The sequence below is a fragment of the Poecile atricapillus genome, chromosome 16, assembly GCF_030490865.1.
Source record: "Poecile atricapillus isolate bPoeAtr1 chromosome 16, bPoeAtr1.hap1, whole genome shotgun sequence".
Classification (NCBI taxonomy): Eukaryota; Metazoa; Chordata; class Aves; order Passeriformes; family Paridae; genus Poecile; species Poecile atricapillus.
The window spans coordinates 2,832,352-2,853,214 of NC_081264.1; the positions used below are offsets into that span (position 1 = coordinate 2,832,352).

The window sequence follows — 20,863 nt, forward strand, 5'->3', positions numbered from 1 at the left end:
TTTCTCACTAATTGATGGTGTATCCTAATGAAACTTCTGATCCACTGTTAGCACAGGCCATTTTGTCACATCACAATGCAGGCCAATAAATTCATTCTTACAGGTATTACAATTTTGCTACATTTTTGCAAACTGCAATTCATGTTCTTTTGCAGTTGTCAGAGCTTAACAAGCAACCAAGTTGTGCTGGACAAGATCTAAAACATTTAGCCCTCTAAATAAGGAGCAGAGCATTTTGAGCTTTTAAATAAACACAACTTAAATGATGAGTTAACCAGGAAACCTCCTGCTTTTGGCATCTGCAGGATGAAAAAATCCCTGCAAAGACTAGGGCAGTTATGCAACTCTACTGCAAGTAACCTCCTCTGGAATACTGATGAGCAGCTGCTTTGTGTCTCTTAGGTATAAATACTACGATACTTAAGGAAGTAGAACAAGTCAACCAACAATTAGGAAGAAAAAGCCATCAATCACATGAGAACAAAGTGCTTAGGGCTTACAAACTTTCACCACTGGTGTGCAGTGCTCAACATGCACACATTTGGAATTCTAACCCAATGTAATGAGGCTCTGGACATTTCATGTTGGAGTTGCTGTGCCACTGAACATCTAAAGTTATTAAACAGGAGAATTCAGTGTTTTCTCCCTTAAATCCCTACACAGAAGCACAAATTGGCAACTGAACATGCATTATGTTAAGTGACCAGCCATGAAAGTCCCAAATTAGCCAATAATAGACAGAGTATTGAGGGGAAGGGAAGAGAGACACAGAGCTCATACTTACCTAAAAATACACCAGCATTGAAGATGACTCTGGCAATGCTGGTGACAAGGTCAATTGCACCTCACACTGCCAGATTAGTCAGTGTTGCACACTGAGAACACTGCAGTGATCCCCATCAGACCAGCAAAGCCACTGAAGGGAACACAACCAAATAAAGGTGGAGCCACTCAGGAGTGAAAGCACCTTTGGCTACCAAAGTTACTGCAGTAAATCTCCTTTTCTCAGTTTCTCCACCATTCTTTCTCAATTGAAGAGGCAAGTGTTTGACACTCACACACAGCCTGTTCTACAGTGTGACTTTCTAAAAAAAGGCATAAATCACACCCCAGAGTTACCAGTAACCTGAAAAGCTCACAGACAAGTCAATGGAAAGCTGCTTACAAACAACTTTCTCCCCCATAAGTGTGGGTACAGCTACTTTTGGCCATGACTAAATAAGGAAAGAGACAAAAGCCTTCGAGACTACACAGTGGGAAAACAGAATTCAAAGTGGAGGCTTATCTTAGGAAAATAAGACCAACCAAAAGAGGCAGGATCAGGAGAATTTGAGCAGTGCTGACTGCTGGAGAGAAGAAAAGGAGCAGCAGAGGCAGCTGGTGGGACGTACCCTGCACACAGACATCTGGTTCGTGGTCAGTGTCCCCGTCTTGTCGGAACAGATCACGGAGGTGCAGCCCAAGGTCTCCACGGAGGGGAGGCTCCTCACGATGGCGTTCTTCTTGGCCATCCTGCGCGTCCCCAGGGCCAGGCAGGTGGTGATGACGGCGGGCAGGCCCTCGGGGATGGCGGCCACGGCCAGGGCCACGGCGATTTTGAAGTAGTAGATGGCGCCGCGGATCCAGGAGCCGCCGTGCACGGGGTCGTTGAAGTGGCCGATGTTGATGATCCACACGGCGATGCAGATCAGGGAGATGACTTTGGACAGCTGCTCCCCAAACTCGTCCAGCTTCTGCTGCAGGGGGGTTCTCTCCTGCTCGGTCGCCACCATCTCGTCACGGATTTTCCCAATTTCAGTGTTTACCCCTGTTGCAATAACCACCCCCATGGCCTTACCAGCAGCAATGTTTGTACCCTGAGGTAAAAGAGGAGACAGGAAAAACTTGGAGTCAATCTACAAACAGGTTCTGTGGTATTTTGTTTGGTATTAATTTAACAAAAAAGAAAAACCAAAACAAAACACTACAAAAACCCCTCAAACCGAACCACCTCACACAAGTTCAGACTGTGCTTCAGCCAGGATATGGAAAAGGGTAAAGAGGAAAAGGATGACACTGCCTGTGTCTGTAAGGGAACACTCCAGGGTGGAATTTCTGCTCCCACAACAGGCTGCAAACGAGTCAGTATTGATCTCTCACAAGCACCACAGCCAAGCCCAGCTGCTGAGCAAGCAGTATGTATTTCAACTGGAATACTCAATGTGTTTTACCTCTCTTTTTTTTTAATTAGGGCTCTATTTTGTCAGATTTAATGTTACTTTCTATGAGTAATAGATGTGTTCTCTGGGGCTGCCTGTGTGAACATATTTAACATGGAAAGGAACAGTAAAATTAAGTTTGCCTGACCGGCAAAAAGTTATTTGCTTATCTGAAAAATATTTAATCCTTCCTTCAAACAAATTTGAACAAACTGTTTCTTTCCTATACAGAAAAAGCCAGTTCTCAATTTTACGTACACAACAACACAATTTGTGTGGGCTCTTATCATGCTGAAAACTATTTAGAAAATAACTGCAGAAACACCAAAAGTGTGTGTGCTCCACCATCCAAGATTTCCTTGTGAAGGACAAAAATAATTCTCCTCACAGAGACTGGTTTCATCCAGCTTCCCCTGAGGATAGCTTTTATTAAAAGCTAATTGTAATTTTTACTGCATTTAGTTCAATGTGTATGGAGACACACATAGAGATGTATGTGTGAGAACACAGCAAAGTCAGGCAGCTTTTGGGGGAAGACCTTAAGTTTTGCACCTTTTTATCAGCTTTGGTGTTATTTTGTAAATGTTTTGAAAACCTCAAAACAAATTACTTACAGAAAAGAGCATGTTCTTCTTGTCTTGATTTACAGCACGAGGATCAGGCACAGGGTCCGTGTGCTTAATAACAGACACAGATTCACCTAAAATAAAGATGATAGTCTTAAGAAGAGATTTTGTATCTGGAATCCTGAGGGAATCAAAAAGTTATAATCTTCAGCACCGAATTTTTAAGATGTCAAAAGTCTTTCCTCAAATGATCTTTATTTAATTGCTTAAGTGAAACAGGAAATATTTCAGTTGGTCAAGAAAACCGAATGTCTGGCTTTTAGCAAAAATTCTGCATCAGTTTCTACAAGCATATCACACAGGTATAGAAAGGTTCCTCTTCTTTAAAAGCAGATGTTCATTACCACACCAGATTTCACAAGGTGGTGCTCTCAGCTTCAGTCACTGAGCTACACTGTGTAAGCTCCAGAGAACCAAAGCTTCCTCCTTTTAAAAGGATTTTGTTGAGCAGCATCTCAGTCCTATTTTATCAGACAGGAGACTTAAACATCAACTTGTCTGAAAACAGCAAAGGCTTCCTTTAAAATAAGAATTCTGTCACTTAAATACAGGCAAGGAATAGTCCCTTTTTACAGAATTCTGATGGGATATTTCTACTTATTCCCACAGCTTTACAGGCATGGAGCACATTCGTTTTCCTACGCTAAATATAAGTAAAGCTTGATCAGTTCTCATGTTATGCAGGATCTGTGGTGAGAAACTCTGGAGCCTGTTTCAAGACAGATTTAAGGATGAAAATTAGTCTTCCTATGAATACTTTACTGTTTTAAAATTCAGAGCTAGTTAACATTAATTTATGCTACCAAAACAGGCAGACAGATCTCCATGTTCCAGCTGAAAGAAAACTGTTGTAGCATGCTTGGTTGATTCCCAGCTTCTTTCCTATATTCAGAAGTGCTGCTACTTTGTTTTGTTTTCAACAAATCTGAAAAGGGCTCTAAAAATAGCTCCTGCATTTGAAGACTGGTACCAGAAAACACACGAATGTGTGTGCACAGAATTTGAGCAAATAAGGCTTGAGTGCACTGAGTCTTTAGTGGCAGCAGCTAAAAAGCTGCCAGCATTGCAAAAGTTGTTCTCTCCTGGTGCAGAAAACATTTATAAGATTTACATACTTTCATACTGTAGTGGTGACACGATGTTCAAACCTAGAAGACTCCATGAACTAGAACAGAAATCCTTTTTTTTTTTTCTTAATTTTGATTTCCCACAAATTGTCTGTTGGGGGAAGGGGAAGACCAAAAAAGCATTACAAGACTTAGTAAGAATGTTCATCCCACTAAAGGGAAAACAAAGCCAGTGATGAAGCAACACATTCAGCCACTCTAGAAGTTACCAGATCAGAAGTTTACTGCACTTGAATGCAGAGAACTTCAATAGCTGCAGGCTTGTTTCTAATGGATCACTGCAAACAAATGGTGAAAAGGCACTTTCAATTATGCACATAATTACATAAAAGTCACAGAAACTGTACCTGTGAGAATTGACTGGTCTACCCTTAGAGTTGTAGATTTGATAGAAGTAATTCTTATATCAGCAGGAACCTTGTCTCCAACTACAAAGAAATGACAAGACAAAGTCAGAATTTTGCTGTTTGAGAGATTATTGACCAAGTATCCCTTACCTCCATCAGCCAGAAAAATGACTTTCCAGTAACTACACAGATTACAGATCACCAGCAGCTTATTGCTGCTTTTGTGACTTCCAATATTCCCATTTTCTGAGCATCCAATACAGTTTGGCAATTTAGACTTGCCCCTACCTAACCTCCAAGAAAGAAGCTGTAAATCACTGGATTGTTTTTCTAACCACATGGCCACTTGAAAGCAAAGGGAAAACATTCTCAAGAGCAAGATATCAATTTCAGAAGACATATTTATAAACAGTCAAAACCCGTAGCTAAGGTGAAACGAGTTTGCTTTTCAGAACAACTGGTCCTGAAGAGTCTTTTCGTTGTTTTCTCTATGCCCAAAGTGAGTCCTCTGCTCTCCAAAGATCACATTATCCACATCTATTTATTTAGAAAACTAAGAGAAGTTGTATTTTCCTTTTCTTTGGCACCAATTGTGAGAATAACGTGCTTCTGCAAATATGCTCTTGTAATGTTATACTTTGAATTCTGCCAGATGTTTCAGAGTTGGAAGTTAACCTCAGATCACACAGTAGCTTTATTTTCCAGTAATGCTGCTCTATTAAATAACCACAATTCATATCCCAGTTACAATTTTCACAGATCTCTGTTGTGTTTATCCCATCATGCACATTTCTACTTTGCAAAAAACACTGAAGAAAAAAAATATTAATAAAACAAACAACCCACAAACAACAAAACATCCACTAACAAGTGTTTGAGACGCCAAGGCAGCAGATGATAAAAGTTAACACCACACTCCTAAGCATGGCAGAGTGATAAATCCAGTTGTCAGCTGAGCTCCAACATCCCAATATTAATTCTTCTCCCTTCCTACTTCCTCTCACCCAGCTTTTCCTAGTTTTTAAGAAAAAAACTAAAGCTCTACCATTTTGTGCCTACTGCAAATAAATGGCTTCATGTAAATTTACTTGCTAAAGCTTATTAATGAGGCACATTTCTGATTCACAGGGAGGGGTTCTACATTCTGCATGTCAATATTGCTAATTAACACATGATTGAACACTCCTAATGTAGTTTAGCACTGTGAGCACTCAACTGTCAGCTATATTATTATAAAATAATGCAAAGAAATAAAGGGAGAATAACTAACTAAAAGACAGCTGATCTTTTCAGTAGGTGGAATCTGTGTCCCTGCAGTGAAATTAAAATAAGCTGCAATTCCTGCAGGAACTGCTTATGCAATCAGCAGCAATAATGCACATTAAGGAATAATAATAATATAAAAAACTCTACAGTGGTGTCACAGCCCTGGCTCATCCAACCCCTCACACCCTGGAGTGGAAACCTGTGGAACAAAACCCTGAAGAGGAGAATGCAGTGCTACTTCAAACATTAGGAAAACTTTCACCATTTGACTTTCTGTAAGTTCAGAACAACTCCAACCACTAAAACCAGCAAAAGTTTGTATAGTTTTGCCTGTAGAGTTAGATGTGTGTTTTTGTGAGCATGTGTATATGAAGGGACAAAAAAGCAGCCACAAATGTGTCATTATACCATGTGAATACTAATTTAAGCCACAATGCCCTTGAGCAGCAAGAGAAAATAGCTTTAGACAAATGGTGATCTAGGCCAAAAAAGGCAAAACTATTCAATTGCTTTCCTGGTCCTGTCCTGAGGAGGGTTATTTGCAGACACACAGTAGCAGCTGCTTTTCAGATATGGCTGGACAGGCCAAGCCCTCAGAGCAGTGTGCTCAGAGGTCTGGCAACCTGCACTAACATCTTCAGAGTGCTGCAAAACCACAGCCAGCCCACATCCACCACATCTGGCAACACTGCTCAAGATGCAGAACATAAGAAGCTGTTAAAAAAACAATCTTAAAACCTCCAGGCAACTGGACGGAACATATGGCAAAGATCCCAAGTGATTTTCTACTTCTGAACTGCTCCAAGTTGTTCAAACTCAATATTCACAGGACTTAAAATACTTGGAGAGACCCCTCTTACAAACTGCTGATATTCAACATCAGTATTTCCATGAAAACTACTACTGCTGTTATCAATCTGAATCACCAGAAGTGAAGTGTGAAATTTATTATGACAGTGAAGCTTTATAAATTTATCTCAATGATTTAAGGTAAGACACATTATTCACTCATCCTCTCTGATGAGTAAAAGGCTGTGGTAAAATATTCAAGGCATTTCCAATAGGCAGGAGAGCTGTACATCAGGGTCAATTACAGAGACATTTTAAATAGTTCTTTGCAAAATAACAACTATGAGACTAAGTCATTTATAGTGTTGAATATACTCTCAAGAACACAACTGAATATAAATACGAAGTCATCCTATGACAGAGAGGAACCACAAGAAATTTCAGTGAGTAGTGTACTACAGATCACATCTACACATAGAAGGCTTTTTTAACATATACTTTAAAACAGGAAAAAAAAATGGGGGGTTGTTGTTGTTTTTTGGGAGGCTTTTTAAAATTCATATAATTCAGTCCACAGAACCAATGGAAGTAATAACCAAGGCTTGAAAGAAATGAGAAAGTGATTATGTGCTTTTGTTGCTCAGCACAGAGCTGCTACAGTAAATGATATAATTCCATAGTCTGACATCTAAAATAAAAAGTCAGTTGCAGAAATATTTTCATCCATTATTTCAACTGAAGTTTTTAATCCTAAATAGTCCCTTGATTTTCACAACAGCTCTGAAGAAATAAAATAAGCTGCTTTCAAAACTGCCCAGGTACATGTTCTGAAACATAATGCAGTCAAACACATAACTACAGATTAAAACAGCCCCACTAACTACAGCACTGACTGCTGTTTGGAGGAGTGAGAGAAAGGTCTGGTTTGAATCATTACTGTTTTACCCACAGAATCCTTTTATTCATGCAGAATTTTAGAATGTTAATACTGAGCTTCAGCACACAATAAATGAGTCTGTTTAAATACAACCTGGTCACAACAGGGGGTTAAAAAAGATAAATATCCATTTTATTTAACTGTGCGTGAGTCTACACTGAAACAGACAATTTACAATTTCTACTCCTTGGGAGAAACTGGAGCAGTAGTTTGTTGCAATATAAATTTAAAGTTTATGTCAGTTGCTTTAAAGAAGTCACTTTTTTTCCACTGAAAACAGGGATAATTTAGTACTTCCACATACTGGGTTCTTCAGCCACATAACCAGCAATGCTAACTTCCAAAATTCCCACAGATGCTCCAGATTTTCTTCTCAAGCTCAGTGCTCCCCAGCCCTTATTTTCCTGATCCCAGTGCTCTGGCTGTGTTATGGGTCAAGTTCCCTCCCTATGAACAATCTCTGACATATATATCTGAATTTTACACAGTCCAACCCTGCTTCTCCACAGATTTGTCCCAAATCAACTTCAAGTACAGAATGTATCAGCAATCTGAGACCAAATTTTATCCTTGGCACTGACCAAGTCCTGCAGTGAAATGATCAACTCATTACCTGGATGTTTTATTTGAGCACTGATACCCCTTTCAACACTTGACCAGTTTCCAGCATAGCAATAAAATTAAATATTTCATTTCAGAATTCTGTCAGACAATGGTTTGAGACACTCCCTGGGAGACCTCTACTGCCAAAATACAATATTAATTTTGCAGGCTATGGCAGTCTCTGCTTTAAGCAGCCCAGGAAGATGGGCAGAAGTGATGGGGGACATATTCTATGAACAATGAAGGTGAAGGGAAAATAACTATTAAAACTGAGAGGATTTCAGTCCCTTGTATTTTTAGTTACTTCTGGGTACTAACAAAGAACCTTAGACTAAACAGGACCATACTCATCTTTCAAGTGTTAAATTATTAGACCATATTTCAATATAATTTATTGAGATCCATATTCCAGTTTTTCTAATCAAAACTGCTGGCGACAGTGGGCTCAGGAAGCAACATGAACTGTACCCCAAAAGCCATTATGCTATGGAACAATCCTCAGAACGAAACTACTGCTTGAAATGTGTACTTTGAACACCAGTATCAGCTCTGTTAACTCTGACCCCTGGAGACTTGCTCAGGTTTACAGGCAGGTACATTATAAAAGCTGAAAAGTTTTGCTTCTCTTTTTTATCTTAATGTGTTACAAGAACAATTCCTCTTCTTAGCAAAGAAAGTGATCTGTTTGCAGAAAACCTCTCTTTGTGATCACAGCAAATCAAAGTAATTCTTCCTGTAAAAGTCAGTATATACAATATGTACCTCACACTTTCTTATTTATGTTTATCATTAACTAAAGCCAGCGTCACCCTGGATGTGCTATCAGCATGCTGGGTTTTGAAACTGGAATTTTGTAATAAAGGTTATCAGTACAGCTCCAATTATTCTATAGTTGAATAGTTTTTGAACACAAACAGTTCCTAAAACTGAGTAAAAGCATCCCCAAATCAATTGCCATAAACCATCAAATAGAGAGGAAAAAAAAAAGTCAATATATTAAGGTTCCTGCTTTATTGGGATGCTTTAATTTCAGCATTCAGCATTTTAATCTAGTATTTCTAGAGTAGAAATCCTATCAAGTTTAGCAGATATAACCTCCCACACTGCTGTTAAAACATTTGAGTGAAAATACAACGGGTTTTACCATCTGAAGGAAAAGAAGTAAGTGTTAATTCTTTTGCCAGAACACACAAGTGTTAGCAACTATTTTTTGGTTTAACATGACATATTACTGGTACAGTTATTTAAACCACTTTTCCTAGTGAGATATTTAATCTCTTTTGGAGTCAGTCATTTCAGTCCCCTCTCTTACCCAAAAGTTCATCCTCTAAATTGGAAGACACACCATTGTGGATTTACTAATAAACTGAAGCAAGTGAAACTTCCTACATAAAGAATTGAAGAACTCAGTTAAAGAACTGAAATGATTAGATTTAAATTAACAGGTAAGGGATGCTACACACTTCAAAAGAACTGAGGATTTTCTGACTGTTGAATTGAGTATTGCTGGGGACAGTAATATTTAAAGCTCACACCTGAGCAGAATGGTTTGCTTTTATTTAGAGGTAGAGCTGCTCCAGCACAACTGGCTTTTGTATTAAACTTCCTTAACACAAACTCAGCTTAGCTCCTCTTCCCACCTTGTACAAAGACAACCTCATCTTCCTATTGTGCTTGATTTCCTCAGACCATCAGAAACATAATTTTTCTTCCGTAGTAACAGGATTGAAGTGTTTAACACTTCCTGAACAGGGCATAATAAAATGGTACCAAAAATCAGAAGCTCTACAAAACAGGAACATAATTGAGTCCTTTCTACACTTTCCTACAAGGCCAAGAATGTCAAAGTGTCAAAATTAGTAGAGGGATTATGAACCAAATTTTAAGTCTGAGTTTCCACTCCAAACCAGGAAGGTAAAATTTATTTTCCAACAAGACAGATTACACTAGCAAAGTTCCAACAGTTGTAACCATAGTAGTAAAACAGCACTTGCTTTCAACAAGGTGACAGAACAATGCATTTAAATTCATTCTTTGAATTAGACAACATGCATGAAACAGCCTCTATCATCCACCTTCTGCATTCTGGGAGACACAAAATATCCCCAGAGCTTATTGTGCAGTGTATGCAACATGTGAGTATCCTAACCCAGGAACTGCTCAAGGTAGAGGTTAAAAAAATTTAAACAACACCTATATATTGTTTTCTTATCAAGGAAAGCCAAAAGGATAGAAAAAGCTTTGCTTTCTGGGAGCAAAATATTTCCAGGTCAAAACTGAGGGTTGAGATAAATGGAGATACTATGTTACACAGCACATAAGACCCAAATTCTTCTTAACTTGTTTCTTTTCATTCTCCAAAAACAGACCAGTCATTCTCTCTGAAGAGGGCACCAGAACATTAGATAAGATGTGCTGATGGACAGAGACCCTGCTTCTAAGTCTGCACTCATTTCTAAACCACATTTGTCTAGTTTTAGCTTTTAATTAGTGGATCTATTTATACCACTGCCTAGTAGATGGAAGACTCTTGTGATCAGCCTATAAAAATATCTATTACCAGAAAGAACAGACAGATAAGTTAAGCTTCAACTTAAGCCAGGTCAGGGAGAGAACAACGACTCCTTCCCACCAAAGCTGAAGTCCTGTTTTCAAGTTATGGGCATAACTTGAGAGTCAGAATTCTGGAAGTGCAGCAAAGTTTCAAGTGCAAGTTTTCTTTAGCCTTAAAAAAAAAAAAAAGCTTCCTTTGCCAGGGTAACACAGTAATAACTGAACATTATCTTGATGTTCAAGCTTTTTGTTCGGTACTATTTGTGATTATAATAAAACCCACTCAGTATCAGTTCTGTCAGAGTATAGAATATCAGGTATGTTCTCAATTTTCAAGCAACTAAACCAGAATTAGTTTTGCTATTTTTACCCAACAGTTTGTTAACTCTGAAGGAAAGTGCTACAAGAATTGGGGAATAAATTGAAAATGTGTTTTGCAATATTTCAAATGTGTGTTAAAAGTGATACAAGTTTAAGCTGTGCCCTGAGTTGAACCTCACATAACTCCAGACTCCAGTGAAGTATGGAATGGAGTTTGGACTGTGCCTGGTTATCCCCAGATTGCCTCTGATGTTTTGGCCAAAATGTTCACTGAAGCTTATAGATTTATGCACTACTCAAACATGCATTTATTAACCACTGATCCTACTTTCCTGTCTTTTCTGGTTCAAAAGTAGTACTTTAGGGGGAAAAAAGCAAAATATGTGCTTTAAAACCCAGTTTGCACCTGGTAAGGAAACACCCACAACATTTGCAGTCAATTCTTTTTCCCCATCAAGAGAAGCTCTCAGCAGTTTGCTTTAGGACAGCCTCCAGCTGGTCTCTGTTCTGGGCTTAAGCCTGCTCCATCCTTTTCCTTATTTTTTCCAATCTCAATACCTTCCCAGAAAAGGAAACCTGCATCTCCAGCATTGATTCTGAAAATCAATCCCAAGTGCTAGAAAAGTAACACAGGCACAAGTACCCAAATATTTTGGAATAAGACCTGTAACATCCATGTTTTTAGCTGTACTACCAGGGAGAACCTGGAGCTCTTCACAACCACATGGGAGTTTGACATAATTCGCATCAAGAATCTTCCTTCCTGACCTTCTTCATCCCAAAATTCATCTTTTTTTTTATTACAAGGCACCCAAGAGTCCTGAAGTGCTCTGCAGTTGGAATTAAAAGCCTCAAAGTAGTTCTTGCCTACTCTGTGCCAGGTATAAAACTAAGTTTTCTAAATATACACTAATTTAATAAGCAACAGGTTCTGGCAACTCTGTGTATATTTTTAACATGTTGAGTACTTACAGATACAGTAATAGATGACAAGAACCATTCCTCAGAAATTCAGGGAAAAGAGGAACTACTGTGGCTGTGCTTCGGTAATTTACTGACTGCAACTACTGAACTTTCATTTATTAAATTACAGAAACTCAGATACACTGTATCTACTCCAGAAAATTTTAGACAGGAAAATACAGAGGAAGTGAACAAAGGTCATTTCTGTTCCCAAATGTGCTTCTATAAAAAAAGAAAATACATCATTCACATCATTCACCAGTTTACTGCAATTTTTCAGGCTGAACTTCATACAAAACTTGCAAGAAGCAGGGCCATGCTCTTCCAAATTTCTCTTTAAAATGTCAGTTTAAACCAGCAAACAAAAAACTCAACTAAACCAAAGTGTATCTAATCTATTTAGATAGCCCCTGGTAACAAGTTTAGAGTGTACCATCCAATTAACTCCAGCTTCTACAACAACATGATAATCCATTTAAAGGCAGGCAAACTGAAAAGCCATGCGAGGACAGCCTCTGGATGTTTGTCACTTCATCAATTCTAAGAAAAACTCTGTAGCTTAGTAACCATCACACACTACAGCGCTGAGAACCATGCCCACCACAGGTCTGCAAGCAAATTTAAGGCACACTTCCCAAATCTGTGACCCCAACATCCCAAACAGCTCCTGTTCATTGTACAGTACCTTCTCCACCATCTCTGCTGAAGGGAACATGGAGGAAAGTCTCCCTAACAACATGCAGCTAAGATATTCATGCCTGCATGTGTTGATAGCAATCTAACAATTCCTACAACGAAGTTCTCTGTGTCAGACCCAAACACAGCTATTTCAAACCAGCAAAGCTGTTACAGCATTAAATATAGCTATTTTGCAAGGGATGACTTGTAGAAATTTGTTTGCTAGTAGTTATCAGCTCCGGGGAGAAACCAATCACCTGGTTATTTATCCACTCGGTTGAAAGATATTTGCCTGGACACACAAATGTCATTGGCACTTTGCCAGGAATTCCACTGCCAGATATGTATCCCAGCATGAAGGGCTCTGTCACTTCCCTACATGGCCATCTTTTTGCAAACACCATGTCAAAGGCCATCGCAGTCCTCCTGCACTTGAGGCACAGGCATGCACAGAGTCTCTCTCACCTCCAGGTCTTGACACCAACGTTGGGACACGATGCTTTTATTGGCTCTTCTCTACTTGCTCTGTGGCTTTTCTCAGTTTGATTGCAATTTAAATTTCATCATTGTCTAGCTACAAGAATTTATTATTTCAGTGTCAGAAGCTGTGTTACACTGAAGCACTGATTTCTCTATTAAACATCCACATGACTTATAATCAACTGCAGCTTCAAGTGAAGATAATTTAAGTATATTGTTTGATCCACAAATTTAAGTGAGTATTTAACCCAGAAAAGCTTCTACAGTCCATCAGCAAGCCAGACCACCCATCTTCAAGGATAGTCATAAAACTTGGATATTTTTTGTGTTTCTACATGAGCATACAGGCTTAAGCTTGTCCTTATTTAAAAGAAGAAAAATCAAATCTACATATCAATGACTGTCAGTCATTGTTCTACAAGCAGATTTTAAAATAATGCAATAATAACCCCATGATAAAGGGGACACCGTGCTTGTTAAAAGCAGCCTGGTGTTACAGGCACATTGGTTTTACTCAGTTTGTTTTTCTCCCTCAGACACAGGCCTTTTACACAGAGTAATTGATTTTATTGGTACTGACAATATACAGCAGGTAAGTGAAAGCCCACACATCCCTCAGGTGTTCTCATACAGAATAAAGGCAAAGCTAAATTTGAAGATGAAAACACAATCTGTACCTCTTCTAAAACTGCAGTGAATCAAGGAGAAAGTGTTCTGTGCTCTAGACACCTGCCAGAGCATCAAAACCCAGCATTTCCCCTCAGTGATACCCCAAACCAGTGCAAAACACACAGTCATCACCTCACAATTCTAGCAATTCTGCTTTAAAGTACCAAAAAACACAACCCGAGTGTATTCCCATGATGAAAACTCCTTCCAAAACTACCATTCCATTGCTGACATTTAAAAATAGGATAAGGATTTGGCCCAGACATCTACTGCAGAGTCTGTAATTGATACAGTTCTGTTTGCCTCAAAAGGAGGCAACCACAGCAGAAACACCCCCTCCCTTGCAGAGCACACAGCTCTGGCCATGCAGAGCAGGAGCAGTGAGGCACAGAGCACAGCCAGTGACGAGGCATCACAGTTCACCCTTCATTTCACTACCACTGCCTTGGATTTGGACTTGTAGCTGAATCACCCTGTACACAAAACAGGGGCTTGAGACAGAGCTCAGCCAACGTTAAAGTTTCTCAAGGAATGAAAAGCTGGGCAAGCAGCCAACACCAACTTCAATCTGAGTGCACACTCTCTTTGCCTGCTAATTAAAACAGAAGGATAGTCAAGTTTAAGGGTATATATTTATCTCCTCTTGAGACAGCTACCACCTCTAAAATCAAAGTGACATGAGCGCAAAGTAAGTTTAATGTACATCCTGCATTGTTCCCAAAGGAAAAATCACTAAGTTAACAGCTGATAACGACCTACAAAATCTGAGTATGCAACACTCCTGACACTCAGCAAGAGCCACCTAGTTTTAGCTGGGAAGGAACAGTCAAGCCCAGTTTAGAAAAAGTTATTACTATGGAATTATCACCAAAATGATGGACGTTTTAGCCAGAAGTAACATAACCCTTCTATTTTTGCACTCCTTCCAAACAAAGACACCCCTTTTAAAGCAAATCTAAGATATTAGAAAGCTCTAGGCAAAAGACCAGGCTTTTAAGACTGGCACTTCAAAAGCTTACCCAAGAGAAACAGGAAGCTCTACTCTGCATAGCTCATGTACTTGAGATCTATGCAGCAAATTGTCAAAAGTAGCAATAAAGAATTATGAAAGATCAGAAAATGGTGAAGTCATGTGCCAGTCATACTTGCTGAGATGACAGAAGACATTTGTGAAGAGAAGTTCAAAGGCACTGCTACTATAAGTCTAAAAACTGGAGAAACACATTCAGATGAAATAACAGAGCGTGACCAAAGAAAAAATCTCTGCACTCCCAAACCTATGGAAACTGAAGACATTTAAAAACCAGGAACATTCATCTACTTTGTGATAGAAAAGCAGACAAGTTTTAAGACACTCTGAAATCAGACACTAGAAAACAAAATTTTAAATTCGTGACAAGTGTTAAAACCACAACTCCAATTAAGATACTTTGCTTTTGTAGACCTACCAATTAAACTAAGTGGCAATTCGAAAAACAATCCCCTCCATACAAATGCACATTTAAGGTAATTACAGATGAACAGGAACGAGATTGTTCTTAAGTGAAGCATATACTTAGGAGTCTTGGAAAACTCTCCCCAGGGCCTCAAATCGTTAAGACAAAGCCCCACAACAATTTTACATTAATATGCTAATGCATGTATGCACCACATAAGTGGGTCTTACCTGCCACTTCCACGATGTCACCTGGGACAATGTCTCTTGCTTTAATCCTCTGGACACTTTTTCGGTCCTGTCTATACACTTTGCCCATCTCTGGTTCATATTCTTTAAGGGCTTCAATAGCATTTTCAGCATTTCTTTCCTAAAAGACAGCAAAAATATGTAATTTTGAAAGCCCTCAAGGAAAATAAGCCTGCTAGATCCGATTTTGCAAAAGCATTATCATATGAATGCTACCGACTCAGCTCAGCTATATTTCTTCATACAGAACATTTTGTGTCCCCTCCCTTTATGAGGTTACTGACTGGAAATCATTAGAGTGTAATTCAGGTGTTTGTGAGCCTTTAGAACACAGAAATTGTTTATTTAAACCTTGCAGCATTTTCCATCAAGACTATCCACTGTGTTGTTTCAGGGAGGCCACACAAAGAGTTCCATGTCACATATGGATGCTTTTTGACATTAAAAAACACTAAGCAGAATTAAGATTAGTGGATGTAGGTGGTGGCTGTACCTTGGCTGGAACAGCTTACACTCAGCCTGGAGTGGACCAGCACTGCTGAATTTCATTTACTGACACATATCAAGGATCAAGTTATGATAAAACCAACTTATTATCAACTTTACTCCAGCAAATCAAGTCATGCTGAAGTGAAAATAACTAGAAACTTCCCCAGACCCTCTAAGCAATTAAAAAACTTGGATGAATCCCCACACAGAAAAAAACTTTTGATTTCCACTAACACAACAGCTTTCCTATCTCAGCTGCACTCCTCTCACTGAGCACTAGCAGAGATTGGTATCAGTGCTGTGATGCCACCTGGATGAAGAACAACTGTAGAAACCAGCAGCTTATCAGCGCTCCTTCTCCAGCTCTTGGAGAAAGAACTTATTTTCCATTTGCCTGCCTATTGACAAGAACAAACGTCATTTAGCCCTGATAATTATAGATAATGGTAGAGTGCACAGAGTTTTTGGAACATCTGCCCTTCAAATATACATCAGCCTTTCCAGATAATAAAAAATTCCTCCTTGCATGTCAAAGCAGAAACAAAACCGTCAGAAATTCAAATGTTGAGGAACTCACTAGTTCCTTCTAAGAGTGCAGCTGAAAATGACTGTTACCAAAACTACCTTAAGGAACTAACATTGACATGGCACAGATACCAGCACAGAACCATAAAGCTGCAAGTAATACCAGCCTCATATTCCACCAGGTGAATTAATTCTGCTCCTCAGCACTAGAACACCAACATTATTTTTCTCTGGACTATGAGTCACCGTGAGGTAAAACCTTGAAGTCCCACAAAAGGAAGGTTACCTCAACAGAACTTTTCCTTCAAAAAGGAGAAATAATAATTCAACATGATGACCCAGGTGGCCAAGGACAATGGCATATGGCTTGGAGCAGAAATAGTGCAGCCAGTAAGATCAGAGCAGTGCTCAGCACAGGGGATGGAGAAGCAGGGCTGGAGAAGGGTCTGGAGCACCAGGAGCACCTGAGGGAGCTGGGGGAGGCTCAGCCTGGAGAAAAGGGGGCTCAGGGGGTACCTTGTCACTCTCAGGAAAGGGAACAGAACAAGAATAAACATCCAAGTTGCACCAGGAGAAATTTAGAAGGGATATTAGCTGCAATTTCTTCACAGAAATGGTTGTCGAGCATCCAAACGTGCTGCTCAGCAAAGTGGGTGAATCACCATGCCTGCAGGTATCTAAAAGATGCACATGTGGCCCTCGGGGACATGGTTTTGTGGTGGCCTTGACAGTGCTGTGTGACTCAATGATCTTAAAGATCTTTTTCACCCTCAACAATTCTGTGATTCAGCTCATTCAGCCAGCTCAGCGTGCTAGACTGAATCTTTTGCTGCAGTTTGCCTGAAGTTATGGCCAGACCATCCTGCAGGCACTGAAGCACTGGCAGGTGGCTCCTGGGGAAAGGTGCACATGAGAGGAAAGGTTGAGGGCGGCAGAGACGTGGCTGTGACTCAGTGCTCACATCTGGTACCTGTAGGAACAGATACATTTATGGGTGGAGACTGTGTACTGTGGGGCTGATTTTCCATACCCATTAGAACAAGGGAATGAGTCACTTCATCTGTGCAGCAACTCTCTTTCACAAAGAGGTTCCATGCATGTGGAAATACATAGAGGTGTTCTTTGCACACTGTGACATCTGAAAAAAACCCTGATTATTTCCTACAACAGGGAAACAACTACACAAGAAAAATCCTCAAACTCTAGAGACAGCTTTACCTTCCATTTCATGCTTAAAATTAGTAGCTGCAGAACTGCAACTCAAGAGTTTCAAGTTAATGTTTAACTCTTGCACAATTACTTTATGAAGACTTGAATATAAAATGTCATTTAAGGGGGCAATGCTGTCACCCCTTGACCGACATTATCTCTTCCCTGCACACCTGCTCCAGCAGGTTGGGCAACAAGTTGGGTCCTGCTAAAAACTGAATTTTGAGGAACACTCTTTAGTCCAGCTCACTTAGCACAAAGCAGAGCACAGGAATGTGCAGCAATGCCACTTCTTCCAGCAGGCAGGGTCCTCTTTAATATGTTGTAACCCATTAACAGGACACCTCCTCTTAATTTTTGTTATTTTAACCAATTTGCTCTTTTTTTAAAGCATGAAGCCTCATGCACTAAGAGAACAAGTAATTATGTCACGCTAGCACCCTCCCTTAGAAAAAAACCCAACAAAACCAACCAATCATACAATGAACTTACCATAAAAATCCTAGAACTTTTTTTTATCTGCAGAAAAAAAAACCTCTAACAAAACATCCACTCTCTAAAGTGATCAAATTAGCAAACTGAAGTGATATGAACATTTTTGTTTTGGCATCTCATGAAGTGTTATTTTATGTTATGATACTACTGTCTATATGATTTATAAAAAGGCATCAAATTAATGTCACAGCTGACAGAGTAGGAAAAGTTTTATGGTATTTAGATGTTTTCAGAAGAAACTTGTGCCTTCTGACAGACATGCAGTCTTTGGCTCTACCCTTAATAGGTACTACAGAGATTGAACAGGGAGAATTAATACTGTATTAATGATTTACTAAAACACAACAGTTGTCTCAAGAGGAAACAGACAAGAAACAAGGTTACAAGTGCTCCATCCTTTGTTTCTTAGTCCAGGAAAAAAACCCAAGCAAACCACTCCAATTGTTCTCAGCTTTGCAAGGCCTGATTTACTGCTTGAATTCAGGGTTTTATTCTGGCCTGTCTCGTTCATGTGTTCAGCAGTGTGTGGCCAAACACACTGATGGGCATTTTGCCTTTCTGGCAACACTTCTGAAGCTTTCATTTTACCTTTAAGTCAACACTTTCTGTTGAGAAGCTTTATGGTTTGCTGACTCTCAGGAATCCAAAGTTAGCAACACATCCTATATGCTCTGTAAGAACACCCAACACTACAGGCCTTCCTCTTAAAAACATAAAACCCCAAAACATTTGTGATCTGATACTCTAAAAGTCTCTGCATACCTGCCAAACTCCCACAATTGCATTGGCTACTAATATAAGTAAGATTACAAAAGGCTCTACAAATGCTGTGATTGTTTCTTCACCTTCTTCAAACCAGGCCAGGACCTGCAAGAGAAAAAGTAATTTAAATTCCTGATTTATAGACATTTTGCAAACTTTATGCCTGCTAAGTTTCAACTGCTTAGACTTCAGCAGTTTTGGAAACCCCTCAATCTACCAAGTTTGTAGTTTTGTAATTCATGAATGAGTTGGCAAAATGCAATGGAAAAGGAGAAAAAGAATCTTTACTAAAGTAGTACAAAGTTCATCTTAGAGGCCACTCTTCTTTTAAAGGTTTAAGCTATTTATCTGGGAAACAATTGCTACTGTTGCTTCAGAAGTGAAAGCAGAAGTCGTGACAACAGTCACGACAATGAAATAAAATATTTCATTACTGTATAAAACAGGACATAGATTAGTTTGACTACTTAAAACACTAAAACCTTGCCAGAATCTGAATTTTAAGCAAGGGAATTGCCCTTTACCAGTTACTTAGCTACACAAATAGAAACAGCTTTACAAGTTTCCTGTGAGTAGATACAAAAAAAAAAATCCACTTATTTAGATACAAGTAGTGTCATAGTGAGGCATCCAAGTGAATGGTATAGCTCTATCTGAGGCTGGATTGTAAACTAAGTAGCTGATAAAACAAAATTGGCTTTTAAAAGGTAAATCAAACTTGAGGACTTGCATAAAAGGTTCCACATAGATTTTATTTTAATTCATTTGTTTTAAAAGTGCACTCCACTTGTAGGCATCTGTCATTCACTTGACTTAAACCTGTCAGGGCCTCTGCAGAGTGCTGGAGTCACTGATGAAAAGTCAAGTTAACATGACCAGAGAGGAAGAGCATTTTTGTCAACATGTTGAGCAACAGGAAGCCTGGAAAGTGACAGTAAATAGGAACAACGTGTTGAGATAATTAGGGCTGGTAGTCAGGCAACAGCACTCTGAATCACTAGAAGACTGCAGCGAGCAAACTGTTACTAAAGCAAGCCCATGACTCCACCAACATGCTGCTCCGAGCTATTGCTCAATTGAGAGACACTCCAGGATGTCAAAAGGAAGGAGCAGCAGCACGAAAGCCTCAAGCAGAAAACAGACTGTCAAGCAAATCCAATGCAACAACAAATTTTTATTACAAAAGGGATAAACTTGTAAGATCCAGGTTGTGATTAATATAACTGCAACATTCCAACTGTCAACACAACACTTGGAGGGTCTGTGTGATGCCCCTGCAGAACAGATTTAGTTGGGATCTCTCCACACCTTGGTGCCCTCCAATCCCTGGAACAGCTCCTGCCATTTGTCCTGCTGCCTGTGCTCGCCCCACACATCCCTGTGCCCATGGAGCCACAGGAGAGGCCAACGGGGCATTTCCAGATCTCTCAGCGTACACAACGTCACAGGCCACCATCAGAATCTGCTTCTTCCTTCCCTTTCTTTATTGGAATTCTGTAGAGCCCACTTTTCTTCCATGCAAAGCAAATAAATTCAATTATGTTGCGATGTGCTTATCTGAACAGGCACCTACAAGGTTAACTAGAATAAAACATCTGCTTTACACGGACGTTAAACCAAAATCTTGTCCAATTTAAGACCATGTGTGTTGCAAAATAACATTGAGAAAGGCCACAACTTCCAGAGGTAAGGGAAGGAGCTGCAAGGACAGCAAGATCCAAGTATGTCAAGGAGAGCCAAAATTAAGTTTTCAAAGGATCTTCTCTTTCAATAAGCTATTATTTCAAGAACTCACATTAGAGATCCTGAGAGTATAGTCTGACGGTTTAAATCATCACTGCTGGTTTTTTGGTGAAATTATCAATCTGTGACAAGACTAAAGTGAAGTATCTAGTTAACCCTGAAAGCCAGCAATGCCCATTTCTCTCTCCAGAAGTTTCTACACAATTATTATCAGTGGAACAATCCAAGCTCTAGTTCTAGAACGATTTAGTAAACACAGACATAAAATAATCAGATACATTGTGAGTCCTTGGTTTTGCTATAGCAGACTACAGCTACATTAACACTTCATTTGGGATATTTGTGATACACAACACATTCTGTAACAGATCAGGTTTATTATTTGATAGCAGCCCGAAG

The 20,863-nt window shown here is 39.5% G+C and overlaps 1 protein-coding gene across 2 annotated transcripts in view; it reads right to left on the minus strand.

Annotated features, from left to right (window-relative positions):
* The window catches only part of ATP2A2 (ATPase sarcoplasmic/endoplasmic reticulum Ca2+ transporting 2), a 43,821-nt gene that overhangs the window by 16,627 nt on the left and 6,331 nt on the right, over positions 1-20,863 (minus strand). For both annotated transcript variants that reach the window (XM_058851507.1, XM_058851506.1), the window contains exons 4-8: positions 18,722-18,826; positions 15,224-15,362; positions 4,299-4,379; positions 2,813-2,898; positions 1,392-1,856 (exon numbers count right to left, since the gene is read on the minus strand). In XM_058851507.1, coding sequence (XP_058707490.1) covers positions 1,392-1,856; positions 2,813-2,898; positions 4,299-4,379; positions 15,224-15,362; positions 18,722-18,826 — 876 coding nt within the window. The remainder of the gene's footprint in view (positions 1-1,391; positions 1,857-2,812; positions 2,899-4,298; positions 4,380-15,223; positions 15,363-18,721; positions 18,827-20,863) is intronic.